The following is a 25295-nucleotide window of genomic DNA, read 5'->3' as shown; positions in this document are numbered from 1 at the left end:
TATAGTCATTGGATTTTTTAGCCTTTCTCTCTGTGCTCTGTTCTTCCATTCAGGTAACATTTTTAGAAAATTCTCCCTGATCCCATGAATTGGTCACTGAAACCATGAAGCAAGATTCTACCGTGTTTACAGCATAGCGCAGTTTTGAGGAAACAGTAACCTTCTTTTCTTTTTCTTCTTTTTCTTTTCTGTTGTCTTTACGTGTGCACACATGCATGTTAGTGCAGCATAGAGAACAGTGAAATATTGAATGTGGCAGGACTTCAGAATCAAACATCTACTCGTGCTGTTTGCATTTACAGCACACATGGGGTGTGTGCATCGTAGTGGTACTGGAATGTACAGGACAATGTATGGGCATGACTGATAGAAAAGGAGCACTTGTTTACTGCGATTCATGCAAGAACAATATTATAGTTTTAATAGTAGAACAACAACAGTAGAGGAAATGAAACAACAATATTCTCTTTGCTTTTATTCTTTAGAAAATAAGTGTTGAAGGATAACATTGATTAAATGTTATCTGTTTTAAGGCATTTTAAATAGTAAGACAGTTTTAAATGTAGACCACAGAGCTTTGCAAAATACATAAGTATTTGTAAATGTATTCTAGAGCAGTTCTTTTTCCTTGCAGCCTTTCATCTTGCTCTACACATAGTGATAACTTTGCTGTCTTTCTTCCCTTCTTTTTCTTTGCTTAGTATGTAGAGGAGTTGTTTCTTCCTGCCATCTTAACTTTTTTCTTTGTTGATATAAAAGCATAAATTATTCCTAATGCAGTTCTTCCTTAAACCTTCATTGCACACCGATAGGCTTAGCAGAGATGGGATCACCAGGGGAATGGATGACTCAGGCTTTTACACACTGAGTCAACAGTCACAATGAGTAGATTCATACACTTTTGGCATGTAAGTACAAGCTGTCACTTCATTTCACTGAGTTTTGTTGATGAGTTTTTCCAGAATTAATTCAAGCATAGTGAAGTATTGAAAAGTAATGCGACCTATGTATGTGGTCTGCTTGGGCGTAGGTTATGATGGAAAGTGCATTGATGTTGTCACCTGCTTTCACTGTGTTACATTTGCAGTTAAGAAAACAGCCGTAACATGCCTTTCGTGTTTGTATTTTCATCAGTTTCTTTTTGAGTAGTCTGTCAATAATGCCCAACAGATGTGTTTAAATATATAACATATAGCTAGTATTTCACTTTCACAGCCATGTAATGTTTCACTTTGTCCAAAGAGTGTTGAGAAGACCCAAGATTTTCAGAGATACTGCTAGTACAGTAGTTCAAAAGGCAGTAATGCAGTGTGGGGCTGTGGAACTGGCCAGGCTGTGAACAGGGTATAACAAACTTCTGTTCTTCGGCATCAGCTTAAAAGTAGCCCTTATGTTTTGTTAAGCATTTCAGTTGGGCTGTTTTTAAGGGAAGTGATGCACTGTGGCTCAAACTGACAAATTCTGTGTCACACCAAATCTTCAGTTCTCTGCCACTGACAACCTTATTGAATATCCTCTCTGACTGAAAGGGTAGCTGTGAACAGCAGTAGCCCAATGTCGCAATACAGACAAATAACTCTGTCATCAAAGTACATGCAGGTTCCATTTTATTTCATTTATCCTTCTGCATTGGGATGTCCCAAAGAGTTCTGATAATGTATGCTGATCTTCCCCATTGGAGATATGCAGATGATTTATCTTCATGTCAACTCTAGCCAATGAAATTCAAGATTATGTTGCTAAGCTGCCTTTTTACAGGAAAGTGAGCTAATGACTGGATTGCCCTACTATCACAGAAATTAATTGTCTCCTTTGCTCAGATATCATCAAGGTGGTGACCACTTAGTGCAGATCATCTTCCTATTGTTAAAGATTTATCAATAGGATAAAAGCCTGTGCTCTTGGCTGCTAAAAGAATTAGTCACATCTAATTAATGTATTTGAGATATCCCACAAGTAAATCAAACCATTATTTATGGGGGATTTACCTCCATTCATCACGCACTAGTACTTTTTACAAAAGTTCAGCTGTAGGGTTCCTGGCAGAGTCACTGGTGGGGTTTTGGGGGGCTTTATTTTTGTTTTTCCTAAGTTTCTGTCTCTTTCTGTTTTTTCCGTTCTGGTATATTCTGCTCATTTTTGGAGGTCCATTGAATTGTGAGCTGGCTAGCCTTCCTTTGTGGTGGGTGTGAAAAACTTGACTATATCTGTCAGTGTTCCAACTCCTGGTAGTGAACATGAGCCCTCTTGCCGTTCCTCTGAAACTGTGCTTTACTGTGCTATATGCTAAAAACATGATTATAGAGTGGAACATTTAAGGATTGGGTGGTGGCATAAGATGAGGGTTTGTGGGGGGAAATGGCTGTATCTGGAAATTTCAATGATCTAATACTGCATCTGTGGTCAGCTTTAGAGAGGATATAGTTCAAATAGGTAGGTGTCTGCCCAATATTTTGTGCTTTACTAACTGCTTTTCAGTAAATCTACATGTATAATTCTTCAGGTCATATCAAGTAGTGCTAATATTTAGAGTCATTTCAATAACGTGGTGAGCCTTAGTAGCAAGGAATTGCTGGCTTGCTATTTGAGTCTGGTGCTGTTATATCAGCTGTTACATAAAGACTTCATCACGCACAAACTTTATTCTTACCCCACTTTTACCACCAAATTATGATAGAGTAAGTTTGAGACTGTCTACCAAGAGATTTCATTGGCAATTCGGGCTAACGCAAAAACTTCAAAATATTCTGTGAAGGTTAGATTTAATTGTTTCCTTGTTCCCTTTTAACTGTTACGGAAGCGTGGTAAAAAAGCTTCAGCCAGTTTTCCTTTTATTTCCTCAAGCAGCAGGTCCAAGCCCAAAGAAAAAGAAGTATAAACCAAGCTGAGTTTGCCTTTTGTATGTAGCAGAGCTTTCCTTGCCTTGGCTTCTCATCAGACCAGGTTTGCTTGCTGTGAGGATAATCTGACTCACCTTTTAAAATGTTAAAGGTCAGCTGCACTTGAGGAAGCTCCCAGTTGGCAGTGACTGCTAGAAAATGTCCTCAGCTCTTTCTTGACAATTAGCCTCTCCAAAACCGTAGGCTTTTCTTTTCTTCCCTGAGGCTTCTAAGATACCAGTGCAGTTTGATGCACTGCAGAAAAGGCTGGGTAGATCCTATCACAGTATTCACTGTCGCGTATTCCTTATTGAAGAACGTAAGGTGGATGGGATTTGCATTTGAGCCAATGCATGCCCCATTAGTCCACATCCCTTCTGCAGAGCAGCTAATGGTGCATTGTTTCTTTCCTCCTCCTTTTCTTTTTTCTTTGGTGCTTTCATTCTTTTGGTTAGAAGGCATGAGGTGTGTTATTCTAAAGAGTGAACTCAGTCACCTGTATGACTGAGCCCAGGATAAAAATGAATTATTAAACAAGAACTGAATTTCTCTATATTTATTAGGTTGAATGAGTTTTAATAATGATGTCATATAGCCAGAATACAATTATTCTTCTCATTTATATGCCAGTCACTGACAAAGGAATTGGTTATTTTGCTGTCTGCTTTTAGGTATGTAGATTTTTACTCGATTATTAATTCTACTAAAAAGTTCATAATGTAGTATCAGACTATATAAACTAACCTAATCACTGATAGCATTTAACTGGCTTAAAATGTGTTTTAAATGGTCATGTACTGTGAAAATTGTCCGACAAGAGATGATCAAATTAGGCTGCTGCGAGAGATTTCGTGGCAAATTAAATGAGTGCTTATGTAAAATTACCTACTATTGCAGTGTGTGTGTGCACATATGCGCACGCACATTCATATACTGGAGCTGATGAGCCTCTGGCAGGGAGGTTTGCAGAAGCTGCAAGTATTTTTAGTGGAAACGAAATCTCAGTTCAGTTCTGCAGCATGTGACTTCCTATTTCTGTAAGTTACTTCCAAGGGACTTCCTGTGTTAAATCGGCTTGTCTCTAGAGATTTAATCTGGAGCCGGAGTGTAGTCTGCTTTGTCCTGTGCCTGTGACAGCCTCTTCCCAGAGTTTTCTTTTGAGTATTTTATTTTTATTTTGTACTGTCTCCAGCATGCAAGGATCTAGTGGCTGCTACCCGTGATCGGAAGCTGAATACGTTTATACAAGTCTCGGTGGTACATCCAGCAGAGCACATTTTGACGAGGTATTCAAGCACTGAAATCGTGGAGGTGAGAGTCTCTTATTCAATTAACATGTTGACTAATGAATTGCTCATTTCTTCCTTAGCAAGTGAATGAGAAATAAAACAAGTTAGTGCATAGTCTTAGGTAAGACAAGCACACTCTGGCAGTTAGTAAAGCATACCTTAGAGTGTTCTGTAGTTCTTGGCATTTAACCAGGATAAACAGTTAGAAATGAACTTGGCTTTTCATGAAAGCTCTGTTGTTCCAAGTAGAGGCATAGAGAATACTCTGGTTCTCCAAACGTAGGTCTAGGATGAAACAGGGAATAGTTGCTCTCCTGAAAGGACAAGGCAATGCAAAGTAAAACTAAATTAAGAGTACAGTGAGTTTATAAAGTATTTTTAAATTACAGAAGAACATAGGTGTATTATATGGTCTGTTATCCTATCTGTTTCTTGTTCTATTTTTTCCACTGGAAAGCTGACGCTTTTGCAATTTGAAAAATACTAGCTTATTTCTATAATTAGGGAAAAGAGTGTGTGTATGAAACATCTGTGACTTTATATGAAATAATTAGTAACTTGTATCACATATTACAGCAAAAGTTGTCTGAGGCTGCTTTGCTAGTCTTCGCCTTGCCCTGTAAGCATCAGTGTCAGAAACAGCAAAAATGGTTCACAGAGAAAATTAGGTGTGAGCAGGCAGCGTAGGTGTAACTTTCTTAACTTATGGAGAGACTCATTAAGAAACAGGGAAGTCTTATTGTAAACACACACACGATTTTGCCAAAGACTTGCTTTAACTGTTAAATACAATGAGAATGTTTCATGAGCTCTTTGTGTGATCAGTTTCAACCAACTACTAATCAAATTGTTATGGTTTCAGCCATCAACCATCCCGAAACTGCTTAATTCAAATACCTCATATCTGATCAGGATGTTTCATTGCAGACTGTCTGGAATGATGTCATGCAGAAGATGGAGTATATATATATGTATTTTCTTTTTCATAGAAGTTGATGCCTTTCCTAATACAATGTCCCAGATCTGAATAAATCTCTGAATTTGTTGTGTCAAGGCTCTCAGCTTCATAGTCAAGCTTTGGGTGAGGGGGAGGCAGGGGCACAGAAAAGTTATTTTCTTCAAGAGAAATTACATTTATTGTGCAAAATCCTTTATTTAATAGAAAATTTAAGGATACTAGCCTGGTAATCTTTGGAAATTAAGTATAATTAAACATTAAGAAATTACAAACAACCTTTTATATGATTCATTTAACTGTTTGTATATCTGAAGCCATGATATAGTTACTTCCGTGTACAGCTTTTAGATATAATCATAATGTTACAAAGCACAGGAATGTTATCTTACTCCATTACTGCCTCAAGAGGGGTATTGGAATCCCCTCCCCACAAATCAGTATCCCTAATGTAATACAGGGAGTCTCTATAGCATTTCTATAGATATTTTATTGTGACCTAATGAAGATCTCGTGTGTGTGTGTGTGTGTTATATCTTTAGTTCATTTAAATTAATATGAAATTGCAGTACTTTCAGAAAGTATCGTGGGATAAAGAAAGGGATTATTTATTACAGGTTGTATTCCAGATACTGGTACCTGGTGGCTGAGCTGTTTAAAAGCATGTTGCTATGCTCTGTTTCAGAAGAACTTAATATCTTTTCCAGTTAAAAAACTTTCCAGAAAGTTTTTTGAAATTTTCCTGACAAAGTTTTAAAGTTGTCCAGTTTTCTTACTGATTAGTTAATACTTAGCTGTTCACATATCTCTGCTGTAGAAAACGAACTTCTTTTAAAGAGCCCACAGTTTCTGTACATCCATAATGGCATACTACACGTTGCACAGCTGTTACCTTACTGAATGTTTACTCGTGTTACACAGGGTACAAGAGATCCACTGTTTTTGACTGGTGTGACATTCCCACCGGAATACCCCATCTATGAGGAGACTAAAATAAAACTGACAGTCTATGATGTCAAAGATAAATCTCAAGACACGGTAAGTGCTTTGCTTCATTTCTTGCATAAATCTTACCGAGGATTAAGTTTCTCACCATGTTCTTCTTTGGCTCTCTTTAGCAAGTTTGCAAATTGGGGAAACAGGTTTATGTAGAATCGGTTTTGCTCTTCTCTTATACCTAAAATGTACTTTATTTTTTGTTGTTATATTAGAGTATAGAGAAAGAGAACCATGCACTTAGGATGGACCCTTTGCTATTGTTTAATTAGTTACATGAATCAGCACAGGTATTCCTGGCAAATTAAAGATTACTCTTGTGTGCTTTTTGATAGCAGAGAACATATGGAATAGACTGAGATAACATCGCTGTGAATAATTTTTCAGAAATATGTTTCTGATAATATTTTATTTATATGCCCAAACCAGGATGATAATAGAGCCTGTAACCTGATGTTTGAGAGAGATAATAATATTTTATTTTAAACTCTTGCGTGGTGATACATGCAGCTCTCCTGTGGCTGCTACTATTATCGATTTGTAAGGGTCCGAGATCTTCTGTGTCACTGCTAAAAGTGAATCATTTTGGGTTCTAATGTTGTACGCTTTTGGTTACACTGTCAGCTTTTTACGCTGAGAAACAGTTACTCACTTGAGATGATGTATGGAGGTCAGTGGGACTGTTTGAGTGATTTAACTGCCAAATATAGATGGTGAGTGCCATTTTATGTGCTCCAGGTGATCTAAGACAGCCTTACAGAGCTAGAAGGTATCATAGGACCTATGGGAGATCTGTGTTTTTCTTCTGTGGCAGCTGGAGTCCAGCTGAGAGTTTTCTCTTGGGCATCAAAAATGGCCCTTCACACCTGTATTTAATTAGCTGAATTGCTCTTTACATATCTGTAGTTGGCCCCTGGTATGCTTAAAGACCATGCAAGCTCATGTCATGACTGTATATGTGTTCATTATCCATAAGAAGGAAATTAAAGGCATACCTTACAACTTGAAAATGTCTTTGAACTGTTTACATGAGTAAAGTTATATGTTTAGAAGACTTCTAATTTTTTTTTTTTTTTCAGGTAGAAAATAGTTGATATGTTTGGTTAAATTTTGGACCTTTGTGAGCAAACAGGTTGGATCTGTCTCCTCACTGTGCCCTTTAACAGGAATGTATTTTAGACATAGAATCTGGATTTTTTCAGTTTATAGACTAAGGTATTTTTTTTCTGTTTAAGAATAACTGGGAAAGAGGCATGTACGCACATTTTCACAATGTGTATGTTTTAATTTTTGGTTATGGTTTAGACTACAGGGACTTAAAATGGGATCTGCTGTTTATTCAATAAACTTGCCACCCATGCACAGATACAGGAATTGTATGAAAGGAGTTTGACTTTGTCCTTTCCCTTCCAGTTTCTCTTGTGACTGACAAAATGATGGAAAATAATATCCTATCTGTAAGTGAAAAAAGTGGACTTGATTCATAGAGCTGTCTCTGTACTACTACTCTTCTAGTTGCAGACCTCTGTACTGCCTCTTATACAGGACAAGATCTAGCCTAGAGAATGAATGTAACTTGATAAGTTTTTGCAAAATTTTAAGAACTTTTTATAACTGTTCCTTACAACTGTAGTACAGGACTAGAGTGTCTCCTAGAGTATCCCATTAAGGTAGCTGATAAGTCACAAGAGAATACCTTTCTCCTTTGTCATACCAGTTGTGTAGTTCCTATGTAAAACATTCTAGATCTATAGTTTATAGTACCTTTTTGTAGGGGAAGATGTTAATCCCATCTCTGGTTTGCATGTATTTAGTCTTTTGTAATACTCAGCTGTTTTAAAACTGGATGTAGGTAAGAAAAATTTAAATAAGCTGTAAGATTTAAATCAAGGTAGACTGCAGCACATGTGAATCACCCCGGGCCACCAAGGTTGCGACTTCATTTGTGGCAGTATTTGGACTTCTGTTTATATCCTAGAGTATCAGCAACGATAAAACAAATAGCTTGACTTTCTTTCCTCTAATTGGAAGCCATCACGCTTTTCTATTAATTCAGGTGACTTCTTTGAGTCTGGAGGTGTATATAGATTCATAAAAGTCAGGTTTAAATGCGCTATAGCTTGATACCTTTACCAGCATAGCTGCAGCAGCACAGACTTCAATGCTTGCTTCATTACCCAAGAAGTGGCATGTGTCCCTTTGGCAGTAAGCCTGTTCCAAGTGCTGTGGCTTCACGGTTCTGATTATCCAGGCTACAACAAAGCTGGCTTTCTTTTTCCTCAAAAACTGCCGCAACAGGTAGCCCTACCATTCCTCCAAGCAGACAGGTAATCCGCTTGGGGGTGGAGGGGAATCCAAGGCTGTTAGGTATGCTCTGCTCTTCTAGGCTGTGCTTCCAGACCACTCACCAGCTCATACAAGTGAGCATTTGTGGCAGAATAAACCCTGGACCTGACTGCAAAATATTTTGCAGAAATTGGGCAAAAAGCTACAGTAATAAGAATTCCTACACCATCAGGGCTATACTACTCCTGGTTACTTCAGTTAACCAATTCAGAGTAGCTAATATCTCTGGTCACAAATATATACTTATTCTTTTCTCATTTCTCTTGTAATTAAAATGAAACTAAAGGAAGTGAATTCTGCGCATTAATTAAACTCAGCAGGATTTTACTGCTACAAATAGAAGACTGTAGAGAAGGTGGGGAAAGGGCAGTGGGTACATCACAGGGTAAAGCATTTTCTTGTTTTTTGCCTAAACCTGCCTCTGTTGATACAAGATAATTAGGTCTCATTTTCAAACCCAATGGATTTTTACTGTAATACAAAAATAATTAAATATTGTTTCGTTTGTGCACACAGGTCATAATGCTAAAGTGAAAGGGGATGCTCACCAGTGAGACACAACCAAAATTTTTTTTGGCACTGCTGACATGCTACTTGTGCTGCTCTTTTTAAAAAGATTTAAAAATAACCTTGCAATGCGTGCATTCCTGTACCAGAAAGCAGATAGTTAACTTCACTCTTGCCTGTCATTTAACTTACATTATATAAGAAGTGCAGTTTAATTATATTAAAGTGCTGTGCAGCTGGTATCACATTCACTGTGCTTGACACACTGAATGTGCTAACTGCACTTTTCACTTTTTATACATCTCTGATGTTGATTATAATTATATCTTGGCTGTGTCAGGCTTTCTGTAATTGAGGCTTTTTAATATAACGAAACACTTTTTTGCTGGTTTTTTTTTGTTTTGGCTAGTCTTCCTAAGTTAGGGTGATTTGTAACTGTAATTTTTCATGTAAATAGAAGCTTCTAATAAAGACTATGCTATTCCTACTTTACTTTGATATATTTGGAATAAAGAAGTTAATAGAGTGTGGTTATGAAATATAATTTAAATATATCCAGTGAAGCCACTCATACAAAGCAGTGGGTAATGCCATATTCTGAAAAACATACAGTGACATCTGTTTCTACATCGCAAAGATTTTCTTCCCATATTGCCATGAGCAAATTTATGTTTCACTGGCTTGAGCTGCACTGTCTTTAAGATTTTAGATAGTTGGGTTTTGTTGTAATGGTGGGGCTGCACCTGTTCTTTAAGTAATTGTCCAGGACCATCAGAATTAGTGGTTCATTTGCTGTTAAAATATTACCTCTGTACCCCTTTTGCACAGGCGTGCTATTCTTATCTTTCTTATAAGCATGCAGGTTTGCCCAGTTTGGTCTAGCAAGTTCTAAAGCTGAAGCTGGATTCATTCTCTTTGAAAATACTGCTTAGCACAAGTCAGGTACCACTGCCACATGACAGACCTGCAGAAAATATAAAATAGATGAATTTGTGTTACATTAAGAGGCCAGAATACCTAGTGACTAAGTTGGTAGGCAGCAGTCTTTCTGTGTTCTGTGTTTAGAATATATGTACTTGTGTCCTGCAGCAAGCGTTCTGAACTTCATTGTGTAGAGCAGTGTGGCTATATTTTTAGGCAAGTACCATAATATTTAGCTATGGTGAGGCTTTTGTTTGCTTGTTTTCCAAGACTGGTTCTTCTGTTGCTGCATCTACATCTGACTTGTGTTCGTTTAATGCAGTTACACTTACAGCTTAAAGTCTTACTACACCAACTTTTCTGTCTGTAAAGTGGGTTTGAAAATGTTTCCACCTTGTATGCTGGGATTGTGTTTATTTTAATCTGACAAGATCTTGAGGTAAACACTATTGTAATGTTCTGGTATGACACGCAGTGAGTTAGGCTGCCTCCTTTAGATCCACACATGGAGAAGTGCTGGAAGCAGAGGACTCTGAGCAACTCTCTGTGTCTGGTGACAGCTTTATCTGGTTTCTGCATCACCCTTTCACAGATTCCCCTTATTTGTAGAAGGAGATGGAAACCAGGAAGCTTGAGAAGAAGCTTCAAAAGCAGAGACTTCATATACCAGCTAGGGCTAGAGATTTAACAGATGTTTTTGCTCTTTGTCTTAGACCAGCAGGTAGATATAATCCCCTTTGGATGGATATAACTACTGGAATTCACATGTGATATTGAAGATATAAACAGCCACTCTAATGCTATCTCCTGAGAGAAAAGAGAACCGGGACATATACAAGGCAGTTGAAATATTACACATTCTACAGTCTGGTCTTGCATTGGTTAAGTCCCAATTTTTCTCTGAATTACTGAGAATAAGATTAGATAAATTAGATAATTTTAAGAGTAGTAGGGATAGAAGTCCGGTTTTTGATATGGGAACAAGTATTATAGTGACAATTTTGGATTGTTTAGGCTTCAAATTACGTATCTTTTAACTGTTGAGGTTTGCATCACCTATTAAACTTGCTCACTATGAATGAAAATTTGCAAAATGTTTTTCTTTGTGTGTTTCTTGATATTGCAAGTATCCCTGTTAAAACTGCATTATACTGGGGTAAGTGAGAAATAAAGACTGTCTGCCATGAAAAGGCATGTTGAGTTCAGTTGTGAAGCCAAATCTGAAGTGACAGTGTTCTGCATTCCCTTGTGGGCATCGATCTGTATCACAAAACCACCATGCAGTTTAGTGTGGTTTGCCATCTCTGCTGAAGAGGCCCATGGCTTGAATAGCAGGAATGCTGCAGAGCAGTATGTGAAATGTATTAGCAGAGATAAATGTGAAAGCTTACACATCACCTACTTGCACTCTGCCTGTACCGGAGTGCTTAGTCCTTCACTCTTGTGAACACTAAAACTGCTGAAGCTGTTTGTTTTTTTTTCTTTAAAACTTGAAGCAATGTTGGAAGTACTCTACTGTGTTTAAAGAAAGAGCACTTCAAATTCTTCCTTTTCTCAGTTCTGTTCACTGTCATCTCTGCAGGATTTGTAGAGAAATATTGCCTTAAATTAGAAACTCTTATTATCTCATTCTTCTTAATAGAGCAGTATGGTACAGTACCACGGTCCTACCCACAGAAATACTTGCAACAAAGCTTTAGATATTCATGTTTCTTTTCAAAATCATGTAACTTTTTTTTCACAAATATATACTTGATGCTAGATTTAGTTTCCCTTTTGCATCAAACTATATATTCTTACTAAATGCCATTATTAAAGATATTGGGGGGAGGAATGTTTTTTATTCTTCTGGGCATGTGCATGTGGAATCCACCTAAAGCGTTATTGTCAGTCTTTCTCAGTATTTTTAAAAGTCTGGATACATAAAGGGAAATACAAACTGCTGACTTTCATTTGGGTTTATATTGAAATAAAATCTTTCTTTGAAGTGGCTGAGGGTATAATAAGGTTTCATATATCTTAGTGTATCAGTAAGAGAATTGGGGATAAGTGTCAAGGCCAGGAAAGTTACAGGTATAGACTTAAAGTCCATTTGTAGCCTTACTGCTCTTTGCGCCTAGCCCTTGAAAATTCAATGGAAGGATTTGCTTTGCAAAAATCTTTCTCTCTTTGAAAGCATCCTACTTTTCTTCTTAGCTTTCCTCCTACCCCCCCCCCCTTTTTTTTTTTCCTAATTGAGGCAAACTCCTCCCTATTGCTGTATCTTCAGGGAAAGTTGTAGTCGACTGTTCGTTAATTTTCCATTTTCTTTTCCTTTTCTACCTACTCTGTCAATCAAATGCTACTGCTGCCTCGCATCAGGCAAAGGTTTGCTCTAAGAGCTGACTTTTTGGAAAACTGTTGTAAAACTACATAGTGATGAGACCAATTGCATTCTGTAAAATGTAAAGGGTTGCCTTAGAAATTGCTTAGAAATAAGGGAACCAAATAGTAAATGTTAACATTTTCCTGTAGATTTTAACCAGCTAAGTATTTCAGTAACATAGGCATGATTGTTCCAATCTCTGTAGCACTGTCCAAAACGCTTGCAGATGTATCATTCTTCCCTGAGTACTTTGTATATGCATATTCATAGTTATCCTTCATTGCTCCATCCCTCACTAGACCAGCACTGAGCACACCAGAATAGTCAAACAAATCCAAGGTGCCCTATCATTTTTAATGATGACTTTTAGGATTCAAGGGGCACGTGCCTAGTACAGAAGGCTGGGATGTTTTCCTCTGAAATATGCACGCTACGGTGAATAGAGCAAGAAGGGCATGGCACAATGCTTGCTTTCTTTAGTCAGTGTGGAGCAACCTAGCTGTGAAAACATGATTTCAGGTTGAAGAATATGCTTCTGTCCTTTCAAAGGGTTGATCTGCTTTCTCTCCCAGTGCCTTTGACCCAGGCAACCCCTGGACAAGGCACTGGAGGAACAGCTCCTCAGGAGGGGTGGCTGGCGCTCCTGGCAGGCCGGGTACTGCAGCCCTCACAGGCAGCCCAGGCACTGCAAGCATGAAGCATTTCCTTGTACTAAATGCAGCAACATGGGAATACTTGAATGACTCAAAGGATAAGATTTGGCTGTTCTCATACGTGATTTTCCTTTTTTGTCAGGTGAATGATCAGTTAGTCCCATTGCACCAGCACAAACTCGAAAATGTACAAAAGGGGAACTGACGTTCAAGAAAATAGTGATGTGTTTGCCTTTAGCTGTAGCTACTTAAGATGATTATACACACAACAGTTGACATGTTTATCTGTGATTGATGGGTAGTTCATAAATGAGAAACACTTCCTGCAGGTGAAAAAAAAGCTGAAGACTTAAGAAAATGTTTTTTCCAGTATGAAACTGGAAAAAAACTATTTTTGCCTATTGAACTCATTTTTGATAGTTTCTTTACCTGGAAAATAATACCCCAAATGGATGCCTCTCTTGTTGATGTAGAAGTACTTCTAACTTTAAGTGGATACGTGGAACTCCTTGAAAAATCACAGCTGTGAACTTGGGTTTACTTTTTCCTGTTTTCGTGTGCTTTTGTCTAATAAGGCTTTAGAATGTTCTTTCTATTACAAGTAATTATACTGCAGGAAAAAGATGTTCGTGCCTCCTTCTTTACTTGCAGCCAAAATTGTACATTAATAGCAATGAGTTACCTCTAGAAACTGTATTAAATATTGAAAAAAAAGAAAAATAAATGTTGATAGTGTAGCTTCTGCCTCTTAATTCTCACTAAGGAATTTCCATTTTTCTCAAAGCCCGGTTCAGTACCAATGGAAGTAATTCAGTGACTTTCTGAAATGATTTTGATTTTTATTTTATAATATTTTTTATCTTAATTTTTTAGCATCTTGAAAATCAAACAGATTTCTTCTTATATTCTCAACCATCTCCCTTCATAGAAAGACACTTACAAATATTGATGTAAAATACAAAGTACAGTGTATTTAAAATCTAGTCCTTCAGTGCCAAAATATTTCTTCATAATATTTAATATGTTTAGATGCCATGAGAACTGAAAGGATAAAAAGAAATGTATATGGAACAGTGGTAAGTCTGGCCTTGCTTTTGTGTTGTGTAAGCAGGCACTCAAAACCAGTTTGGAAACAGATTTTTCTTCTAAAGTTTTGGGGTGTGTATTCTGGGAAATTGAATTTGTTCTGTTTTCAATCTATTAGAACAGATTTTTCTCCCTCTACCATGTGTCTCATAAAAGTGTTCTTTACAGTTATGGATATGCTTGTACCAGTAAACGTTTGCATTTGAAATTTTGTACTTATAAGCTGAGCAAATAATTCTATTTAAAAATCAAGTAAGAATCGTATGCATTGGATGTAATGTGAGAATTTATCTTCTTGAGCAAGTTTTTGTTAGAAGATCATAGTAAATTGCTCTCAAAGTAAACTAGTTAAATGTTTTGTATTATGCTGCATTTTAAATATTTGATGAATAAACATGAAAGGCTTGTGTAATCATTTAAGAATTCCAATGACATTAGAAATGCACGTATCATTGAATTTTACAGTAATCAAAGCCTCTTTATGTAATCACTATGCAGTATATTACGGAAACAAATTCCCATGTGGCTGAAATTCTCCATGCTTAGCTTTCTTCATGCCAGAAATCAGGATTCTGTTTTGATCTGTTCTTTGTTTTGTCCTGTTCACCATGGATTGCATGATCATAAAGGGAGGGAAAAATACCTGCTTTCTAACATGCAGTTTTTTAAGAAACTGTTTGCAGCTTGCTAAGTGATAGCTGGAAAGCCAGGAGAACAAAGGACAAATATAGTCTGTAGCGTGGTCAAAATTTAGTGTAAAATTTACTGCTGTCAAAATCTCAACAGCATAAATGTGAATGAACATTATGAACATCAACGACTGAACTCAAGGTTTCAGTGTACAAGGCAGTTACTATGTTGAACAGACTATCAGCTGTTTTGTAGCATTATGGCACTTTGTGGTAAATGAGGGAGATTTCCTTTCACTGAGGAGTAAACTGACTTCCCTCACCTTGAATTTATTACTTATGGATGAGGTTGTGGATCATTACCAAGGAGTCACTGGCACAGTGACATTGGGTATGATTATATTTAGTCTTTTTGGTAGGTTTTTTTTCAGCATTCTGGGGTGTTGAGAATTCAGTGGATTTTTTTCTTTCCCTGGAGTTCTTTTCATCACAGTCATGGTATTTTTAAAGCAAGAATAGTTGAAGATTTTTATAGTACCATGCAGCTGTTGATGTTTATTCTTGCAGTCTTATCCTTAAATCCTTTGTCATATATGCAGTCTCACTAATGTGAAATGAAAAAGCTGCAAGTCACAATTATCCAAACCACTTTAATAAGATTTCATTTTTTTTTCCTTTCTTTTTTTTTTTCCCCTCCAATTCAGAGTAGGAAACTCTATGGCTTTCTATTTTATTTATAGTTCCTTCTCCTGGTTTTGTTTTTCTTCCCCAGCTTTCTCTGCAGGCTTCAGCATATTTAAGTAAGGCATGGCATTTAAAACATAACCACTGTAATGGTTCATAGAGCTATCAAGGTAACTTAGTTTAGAGCAAAACCAAAAATACCAATTAGCAGAGAGTGTTCTGTCAGTTTTGACTGTAAAACTTACACCTGAGCCATCTTCAAGTGAAATTCAGAGGACTCTCACTGGAGAGAAATTAGACAAATGCATTTTGTCTACAAGTTGATAAGCAGGCATGTTGTCGTACACACCAAGGAGTAGTATGTTTGCACCAATTCTAGTGTATGTATTCTTGTGAGACAAGACAAAATTTTTTTGAGAATTTGTGTATTACATTGGTCTGTCTTGATATGTACAATTACTTCTGGTGGAGGCTGAAGTCTTCTTACTTTGTGTGTCTCACTGTTACATATGGTTGTCTACATCGCTCAGGTTTTTGGTTCTATGGTAAGACTGTGGGCATTTGTCACTGTATTGTTGTTAGGCGATAGAAAGAAAATCACTGGATCTCTGTAGAGTAGAAGTAAGAGCGGAGTGTACTACTGTATCTCTCTTGGATCTATTAGCACAAAATTATGCAGGTGTTACTATCTAGCAATTTTATATCTGTACTACTTCCACCAAAATATGGAGCAGGACCAGAGGCAGCACTGGATTGCAGCTCCTCAGTTTTATGTTCCCTGCTTTCCCCTTCCAAAGTTTTACTGGGAGCGTCAGAAGTGGTCAAGAGTACTAAACTTTTTCTGTATGCCTTGAGAGGTAAAAATTAATTGCTTTGATTGCAACAGCATTTGTACCATGAGCAGCTGTATGGATCCGTTTTGTCTTAAAATGCAGATCCGCAAGTTTGGGTTGGGAGAAGACCATTTCTCTGTTGAGATTACTTCAGACAGAATTGTCTGCTTCCTGACAGAAAATCTGTGTCGTGGGACAAATGGGATTTATTTCCTGTAGAAGGCAGCAGTCAGTATGTTTTTGAGATGCTTGGAAGGCTTGGATTTTGACACACAGCTGCCTTAGTGAAATCGAGCATGGAGGTCCTTGATTTGTTATAGCTATAGATTCTCACTGTCTCTGTTCCTGGGGAATAACTTGGCAGCTTTTCAAAAAGAAGTAATTGCAAGGCTCTTGCTCAAGAAATTATCTCTGAATGTGGAAGCTCTGGACAGTTACTGCCCAATTATAGCTGCCCTGTTCTGAAATAACATCACCCCTGGGACAAGGAAGTTTCTGAATAATTAACTGTGCCCAAATGGCTTTCAGGCTTGGGTATGACAGAAGAAAGACTGTCCTTGCAGTATAAATTAAAGTATAGGTACATTTACCCTGTTCCACTGAGAGGCTTCCTGAAAGACTTTTTCTGTGTATGTGCAATACTGTGTGAGACTTGTGTCCAGAGTTTCATTGTCCATTAAGACAACCTTGGCCTTACCAGTTAGCAATCCTCCTGGTGGATAAATCTGTCTTGATTTAGAATGAGCCCTAGTACGGAGTATTTTGTAGTAGTACAGTGGTGGATTCCTTTTCGCTGCTCCTTTCTTAGAGTGTTCCTCAGGTAGTAGGTCACTGGCCCCGAGAACAGACTCCTGTAGGAACGACCAGAGGGCTTAAAGTTTTTATGTCTGTTTTTAGACATGTGAAAAATCATAATCAGCAGTACATTCAGTACAAAAGACAAAAGGCCTGTTGACTCCAGTTACTTTAAGCTCCACAGCATTTTTAGCATCTATCTTAAATATTGTCCCCCAAACCCCACAAGCTATGCATTGAAGGAGTTAGAGAAACAGTAACAAGAAGTGAAGGGGACATCATCTAGTTTGAAAAAGCGAACTATTATTTGCCTTGGGTTTGGTTTGTTTCCCCCCTACTCCTGCCAGCTCACTTTTTTCCAGATCTGCAGTTTAGTTTTCCGTTAGGTGTGCAGCCTGTTTTGTATGCCTGAGACAGACCATGCTGTTTTCTTAGTGTTTCTGAAACTCTTAGATGGAACTGTTTCTTGAGTTTCCTGAATTTTCTTTTCACCTTTAGTTAGACATACTGGACATATCCATTGAAATACTATTGAATATGAGTAATCTGTCCTTTACACAGGAAAAACTGGAAATTCAGGTTATTTACACAAAGTAGTTCATACCTCTCATGATCTGAACACTTAGCTAAAATAACATAAGACATTCTGCATTGTCAATCTCCTTTTTAAGAGAAATTGTCATGAAATTTGTATTTACTATATTTGCATCTGTGATACAATCGTAGTGAATCTTATGATGCTGTGTAGGTTAGACAACCCTTTTGATTAGGTTATAACTGTTGATGTGTTTGAATTATTACAAATGTAAGGGGCAATAAATTTTTTGCTTCTTTAGCAAGTGGCTGTCATTTATAGCAGTTTATTGAGATGCTTTAAGTTAACCTGCACAGCATTACACTTCACATTTGATTAAAATGGAAGTGGTTGGTTCTGACTTTGGGAGTTCAGCACTGTAGATCCTGGCTGTTTAAGACCAGGTGTTTTGTATCCTGACTCCTTGGCACTTTCTACAACTGAGGTTGCACTGTCTGAAATCAGATGCAATAGATACTTTATATAGCAATGGCAACTAGTTTAATATGGGTCTAGGGCCTGGGAAAAAGTTCTAGCTTTGAAACAAATTGCATAGCTTTAGTAGAGATAAAAAACAAAGCTTTATTTTATAAAGAAAAGCAAACAGGTATTATCAAATGGTTTTAACATTTATTATGAATTCTAGTTGAGAGACGATAAAAGTAAGCATATGTGGTTTGGGAGCGTGTAGATGTTTTTCTCTACCATTTTCACCACCAAGTGACCAAAGGACAAGAATTTGCCCTGGAAATAAGTAAACTTTATTTTGAAAATGAGCTTCTGAGGCAACCTCTGGACTGTGGAGCAGATATGCTTTGCAGTAACATCCTGTAGTCCTTCTGCACTGATATCCAGCCCTGGAAACCTGGGAGAAGACATGTGAGTGTCTGACCAACATCCCAACACAAAGTGCATATTGGGAGGCAGGTGCTAGGAAGAGTCTCGGGGTCTCAGTTTTAGGTGTGTTCTGTAGGACCAATCTAATACTGCGTAGCAAGGTAGTCCCATCATTGTTATCTCAGATGACACACCACACAGGTCATTTGTTTTGGGCACGTGATGGGTGGGAGACGGGAAGTAGCTGGCCAAGCAAAAAGATTAGTAGGGATGTGACAGGAAGAAAGTGTCGGGGAGGAGGGAAACTCATATGCAGAGACAGAAAGATTGAAGTAGAAAGTATGGCCAAACTTTGGTACGTTAAGAACTTAAATAGGCCACCCCTTTCTATCTCAGGTTTGCATACAGTTAGAGCTGGATTTGTTTGTTTGCGTACAAACAGAGCTGGATCTCTGAAGTGGGCTTTAACTCCTAATTCCGTTGATATTAGCTGTTGGAAAGAGTAATGACTCATGTAAGGCCATGGAACGAGTTATTGGAGAAATAACCATCAATACTGTGGAGCCTCAACATGGAACAGTTTGTAGTCCAAAATACAAAATTAGCTAAAATGTGAATAATACAAAGACTAAGAAGTTGTGTGATAGAAGTACAAAGCTCAGGTAAAATGAAGGAGACCGTGTTTCTGTACAATTGCTTTACTAATCCAGAGTTCATGTAATTACACTGTATACCTGCACACTCTTGTCTTCTGTGCCTAAGGCTTTCAGGTTAAGTGGTGGTGTTAGTGTAATTTGCTTCCACAGTCACTAATGTAGTAACATTGAATATAATAAATTGTAATGGGTTTTTTGTGTGTGATGCTGAGTATGAAAGTTGGGGGAGCGGAAACAAATTCAGTTTCAGCCTCTATAAACATGGAACTTAGAGCATTAGTAGCTAAAACAAGTGTAAGTAAAGTGTTTGTTTTATTTTCCATGAAAAATGCAACCAGTATATATTGGTATTACTAGAAAGCGCAATATGATGAGTTATGCAAGTGTATTTCTTACTATCTTTAAAAAAAAAAATCATATTCAGAAAATATTGAATTGTGTGTACTTTGCTTACCTGCACCAAAATTGTAATTTCAAGTAACTTTATTTCATTTTATTTGTGGTTTCTCATTTATGTGATTTATTCATGGCTCATTCGGATTTAGTCCTTCAAACTATGAGAGAAAGCCTGTAATACTTTATTAAAACCACTTAGTTTTTCAATGAAATGTTTCCCTCTCTGAAAAGGCAATTTAAATATTTTAATTACAATTGAATTGATGTAATAATACTACATTATTATTAGCACTTATTTTAAGCAGATAAACACTTTCTCCCAAATTAGCCTATGCTGATGCTATAAGACCATTCACCTGTAATAATACCTCACCTTCCTGAAGTATATAGTGGTTTTGGGGGGACATTTGATTTTTCTCAAATTTTTAAAATTAATTTATTTGCTTGTCTTCCATGAAATTAAACCTGTTTTAAAAGGTGATATTAGACAAAGCAGCCTTTATGTGTTTGAAAAAAAGGCCCAAGAATGTTCACCTTTTATGTTTGATTTCTCTTGAAGTGGTTTTGTCTTGGTTGGTTTTGTTGGGGGGATGCTTTTAGGGGGAAAGGGACTGTTTCTAGTAAGATCCTTGGCCTGATGGTACTTTAAACTTGCCAGGTCTCGCTGTCTGGGTGAGTCAAAATTTCCACGTGGCATAATTTCTGGGGCTTGGCCTGGCAGGGAGTCTGAGGGTGGGGTGCTGCTTGCAACCTGGAGTATAGGTTAGTATCTGAGCAATAATAGTGTTTGTAAGAGAGAAGGTTGAAATTCTGAAAGGTGCATGTGTTTACATGAAGTTTTTTGAATTTATTTTTAGAAGAGGGCTTAAGTTGTTCATTTTTAATCTCTTCCTCCTTCTCCCAGTTTTCAGATCACTGAGAAGATCGCGTTTAAGTGGTTTATTTTATAAGCTGGGTGAAATGATTGGAGTTTGTCCCCTGTGGTCAGCAGTATGTGCTGTTTAGTGCTCTGACTTTTTTCAGTATGTTGTTTGTAGAGTCAATAGTAACAAAATCCTAAGGAAAATGAAAACAGTCTGTATTGAATTTCTGAATAGCACTGAAGGTCTACTACATGTTAATAGAACAGTTCCTATGTATACAGAAGGAACTTGTATACATGTATTTACAGTCACGCAGTCTTTTAGAAAAGGTGCTACTTTTCGAGGCATAGTTTCTTCAGGATGTTTAAAGAAAAAAGCTGAAATGTAGGCTACTATATCAGGTATCTTTATTTACTTACTTATTTGTTAGTGCTTTTTTTCTATTTCTAAATCTATACGGTCCTTGTAACCACTAATTAAGTTAACTGTCTTTCCTCCACCTTTCCATTTTTAGAGAAGAAAATTGAGGTAGGGCTTTTGTTGTTACACCTGGTTAGCTTCATATGCCGAGTTGGAATTTTACCAGATTTATTAATCAATCCTTTTCTCTAATGTCTGTATCTGAAAGTGGAGGTGGTGTGTGAGTGCAGTATTTCTCTGGTGGTAATGGTTCAAACACAGAGTTGTTTGCAGCATGTACTGAGTGCTCCCACTTGTCTCTTGTGGGGTTCTGTGAAAGTGTTACTGTCTTCAGAATATTTTGATGCTGAATATTAACTTGCAGCAATTTATTGAGTGGAAAATATTTGTGCAGGGAAGGACAGTGACTGCCCTGTTAGTCTGCAGAAATCCACATGCATATTTTCCTATTTTTAAAATAAAAGCCTCATGGCAGCAGGTAATTGTTTTAATGTTGAAGATATAACTGTTATCTGTAATTTTGGTTGTTCTTACGACATTGTATCTTGTGTGTAGCACCATTGCAAAGTGTTGAAGATATAACCGAATGTTAGTTATCTGTAATTTTGGTTGTTCTTATGACACTGTATCTTGTGTGTAGCGCCATTGCAAAGTTTTGCCAAGAGGGCAGTCTCTGTGTGTGCCTCTTGACGGCAAGCTTTCTGTACGCATTTTTGCGTAAATCCTTATGTATAATATGTAGGCTGGAAGAGAATGAAATGTCTCTGGAGTAAGCTGGAGGATGCTGAACCCGTGATCTGCATGGCCCTTCAGCTCCTGCCCACACTGCTTCTAACAGTGAAGCTCTAACTCAGGCTTAAAGTGGAAGTGCTACACAGAAATTACTCAGTGGGGGGGTGTCTGGAGAAAAGGCCATAGTGCTTTTCTCTTCATGCTTGATCTGTTTGGACAGCTTCGGAGCTCGGACAAGCCTGTCTGTAGTATGGGTTAGTGTGCTTACACTGTGGAAAGCAGGTGAGTCCATTAGAATTTCTGTTGAAGAGACCTAGCCACATCTTTACACATATCAGTAAATCAGATTTACGTGCAGTGCTTGTTATTATTAGGAGAACTCTCAGAAGTATTTTGCGAACTGCAACATTGTCTTTGGTATGCTGTCAGACCTCCAGCAGAAGGTGCGTCCGCATGACAGTATTGCGCCAGGGAAACGGACCCTCTTGCCACGTGTGAACGTAGTTTCTATATATAGAGAGGGTTACGATTAAAATTAAGTTAAATGTACTCACCTCTTAACAACTGTTTGACTAAGAGGTGGCAACACTCTGCGTTGCTTGAAGATAAAAGCTGAAGTCATACCTTACTGAAGGTACTGGGAGGCTTTTGACAGGGAGATACAGCTGTTTGAATCAAGAACGTGGCCAGAACACAGGGAACTGGACTTCTCTTTTGGGAGTAAATCCTCACGATGAGCAAGGATTTATTGAAGTAAAATGCTTCCAGAATGAGCAATGACAGTCTCTTTAACGAATTCTCCTGGCAGTCTTAAAGATAACAGTAATTGCAGTAGCTTTTATGATGGAAAATGACATTTGCAGTATGTTAGTAGAAGTTGCATTCCCTCCCTCCTCGGAGCTGTTAGTATTTTTATAGGGTTTGAATTGAACTCTGGATGTAATTTAAGTCTGAAAATGTCTTCTTAATGAAAAATTTCTGTACTGTAGGTGTATATGAAAATTTACCTAATTACATCTCTAGAAATAATATTGGAATCCAATATTTTCAGAAATAACAGGATACTTAATCAGCAGTCTGTCCTTATTTGGAACTGAAAGGGAATTTGTTGAAAAAAGCAAAGAGAAAAAGATAAATTCCTTATGAACTTTTGATATGCTCATGTTGCTTGCTATTGGAGTTCCTATCTTTCAGTTTCAGAAACTTGGAGAGTTAGCTCAATAGTGAATAAAACCTGATTTGCCATGGCCTCCCCAGCACCTTCTGGTGGTATAGGGGCCCTTTTCGACTAGTGCAGCTTGCACTGGGGCAACCAGCGTGGCAGGAAGCTGGCGGTGCAGAAGCAGCAGCTCTAAAGACTTGACAGAGGAGCTAAAAACTTCACAGAAGGATTTTAGTGAGCTTTATCTGGTCTGCTGGCAAACGTCTAGATTTCTGAGAAGTGCTTTAAAAATAACAATTTCTTTTCAGTGGCTTTATAGTTTGTGGCAGTCTCTGTTTATGGTCCTACCTTGTTAGGTTGTCTTTTAAAGCACAAGACATGTTACCCTTGAACAAAAAGAACTTTTTGGCGTGGATTTCATTGAATATTTTTTGTTCACTTGGCAGCTGCTAAGACTGAGAGAGTTGATTCTTATTTAATTTTTGTTCACCTTTAGAGTTAGATTTGTGTAATTTGTGACAGGCTCTGTTTCATGTCACTTTATCTGTTACTTTTTGTGTTTTAGCATAGCTATACCACATCGGGGCGGGGGGGGTGGGGGGCAGTGGAGTTTTCCTGTATGACAAAGTTATTCCCTTAACAGAGAATGCAGCTAACCTACTTAGACTGTTGCTACTCATATGCTATAATAGTTGTTGAGGAAATCATAGCTTATATGCTGGACTGGAAAAAATCTGAAAGGTCTGGAATGGTACTGGATTGTCTTAGGTGCTTTTGAGGAATCAAACATGAGTTTTAAATTCTTTTCTTTTTTTTTCTCCATATTAGAACTTTCACTGTAGCTGAAGATTATGTTAAGATTTATGGGTTGAATTTATAAAGATATTCACACTGGAGGTACTTATATACCTAAAGATGCCAGTAGGCTGCTGCATGGATTCTAATCAAGTTAGGCATCCAATTTTCCAATTTTTAGGTACTTGAGGTACTTCTAGTCTCCCTGTACCTACTTAGGCACTTTTAAAGCTGCCTGAAGAAATCTGTCAGCACCTTTTTCACACTCTATGTATATTTGAAAAATGTGACCCTAACTTTTCCAGGTTGGTGTCCCCTATAGCATCTCTGTTAGAGTACAGATGTCCATATGCCAACACAAAAGCAATATGCTCCATAAACTTTCAAGAGGAAGGTCAAGTACCTTTTTGAGAGTTAATTGACCAGCGGTCTGGATGGAACACCTTCCTGGCCTTCCGACCGCTCCTCAGACCTGTTCCTAGCAGTTGTCTTTGGTGGGAAAATGGATTACAGCTCCTCTACAATCAGATGGAGTGTGGGGGATATATTGGCCTACAGAATGATATTTGTTTTCAGGGAATCTTTGGGCAGACTTGGGGAGAGGGGTGTCCCAGCATCCAGTCCTTGCCTTGGTGATTATTTTACAAAATTGAGTTGAAGAAATTCAGTTATATGGTTGATAGGCCCTGAAAAAAAGGGGGAGTGTCCCAGGTTTTAATGCAGTTATACCAGGTACATGTACAGTGAGACAAATACTGTGAGGATTGAAGATCAGGTAGGAGCACCTTTGGAATATAGAACCTGGAAACCCATGTCTGGCAGGTTTATAGACAATCAGCAACATGGCTTCAAGATAAATTATTTTCAGAAAAAAGCTGCCATAACTGTAATGAAGTAGTAATTAATCAGAACAGACTGTTTCCATTGAAACATTTTGGACTGAATTCCAAAATATGACTAATGTGATATGCAGCTTCCCTCACATGTCTGTTGGGAAACTGAGTATGTATCACTGTGTTTAGTCTCAGTCATTCTAAAATTCTGTTTACCTTTCTTTGTACTTGAACACACAGCTGGTTACTATAACATAATTTTCTCTTATACGACTGGAGAGAAGTATATTGTTGAATTTGATTCTAATTTCACAACTAGAAATTACATAATGTCTTCCGTACTTTGTAAATGGACTGATCAGTTCAAAAGCTTGCTTTTTTTTTTACTATACTGTGTAAAATTTGTGTATTCACACTGTGTTTGGTTTTGTTTTCTAGAGGGGATGAAGATTCATGTTGGGTAGTTCAGTGGGTTAAAACCATCTTAAAACTGAAGTTGAACTGACCATTCAAAACAGTGAGAACAGGTGCACTGAATCTGAATGACTTTTCAGTCTTGGAAAAAGAATGAAGATTTTTGTTTTGAGAGAGGTGAAGCAATAGTAAATATGTGACAAAGGGGATTTTAATAAATGAAAGGGTTAAAGACAGTTAGTAAATTTGGATTCAACCTGTGCCCTTGTTTTTTAATGAACAACTTAGTAGTTAAACTTTTGAACTGAGATATAAATAATGTCTTCATTACTCCTGTTCTTAGAGTCACAGGAAAGCCTGTGAAGGCTGTGGTCCTTTGCTTCTAAATCTTTGTTATACAGGACCACTGGAAGGGAAATTAAGTGTTTAATACAGCAGTGAGAATACATTTGTGAAAGTTCAGCTCTGTCAGTGTGTCCTTTATAAATTCCTGTTTTCTGAGTTTTGTTGGGCATAAAAACTGGCTTCAGGCTAAATATATAAAGATTTAAGACTAAACTCTTACAAGTATATGCGGATTTTGATGCAGGAATCTCTTATTATGACAGTGTGAATATATGTCATAATTTTATTTAATGAATTTTAAAAATGGGTAGACATTTTTAGGTGTTTGAG

General features: G+C 37.5%; 1 protein-coding gene across 9 annotated transcripts in view; it reads left to right on the top strand.

Annotated features, from left to right (window-relative positions):
* INPP4B (inositol polyphosphate-4-phosphatase type II B) overlaps positions 1–25295 on the top strand; it is a 342885-nt gene that overhangs the window by 155809 nt on the left and 161781 nt on the right. For all 9 annotated transcript variants that reach the window (XM_052816168.1, XM_052816159.1, XM_052816131.1 and 6 more), the window contains 2 exons: positions 4072–4190; positions 6045–6161. In XM_052816168.1, coding sequence (XP_052672128.1) covers positions 4072–4190; positions 6045–6161 — 236 coding nt within the window. The remainder of the gene's footprint in view (positions 1–4071; positions 4191–6044; positions 6162–25295) is intronic.

The sequence above is a fragment of the Harpia harpyja genome, chromosome 2 (assembly GCF_026419915.1).
Source record: "Harpia harpyja isolate bHarHar1 chromosome 2, bHarHar1 primary haplotype, whole genome shotgun sequence".
In the NCBI taxonomy this organism is placed as follows: Eukaryota; Metazoa; Chordata; class Aves; order Accipitriformes; family Accipitridae; genus Harpia; species Harpia harpyja.
Note: the sequence above shows the minus strand (reverse complement) of the source record. Positions and strands in the feature narration are given on the sequence as shown.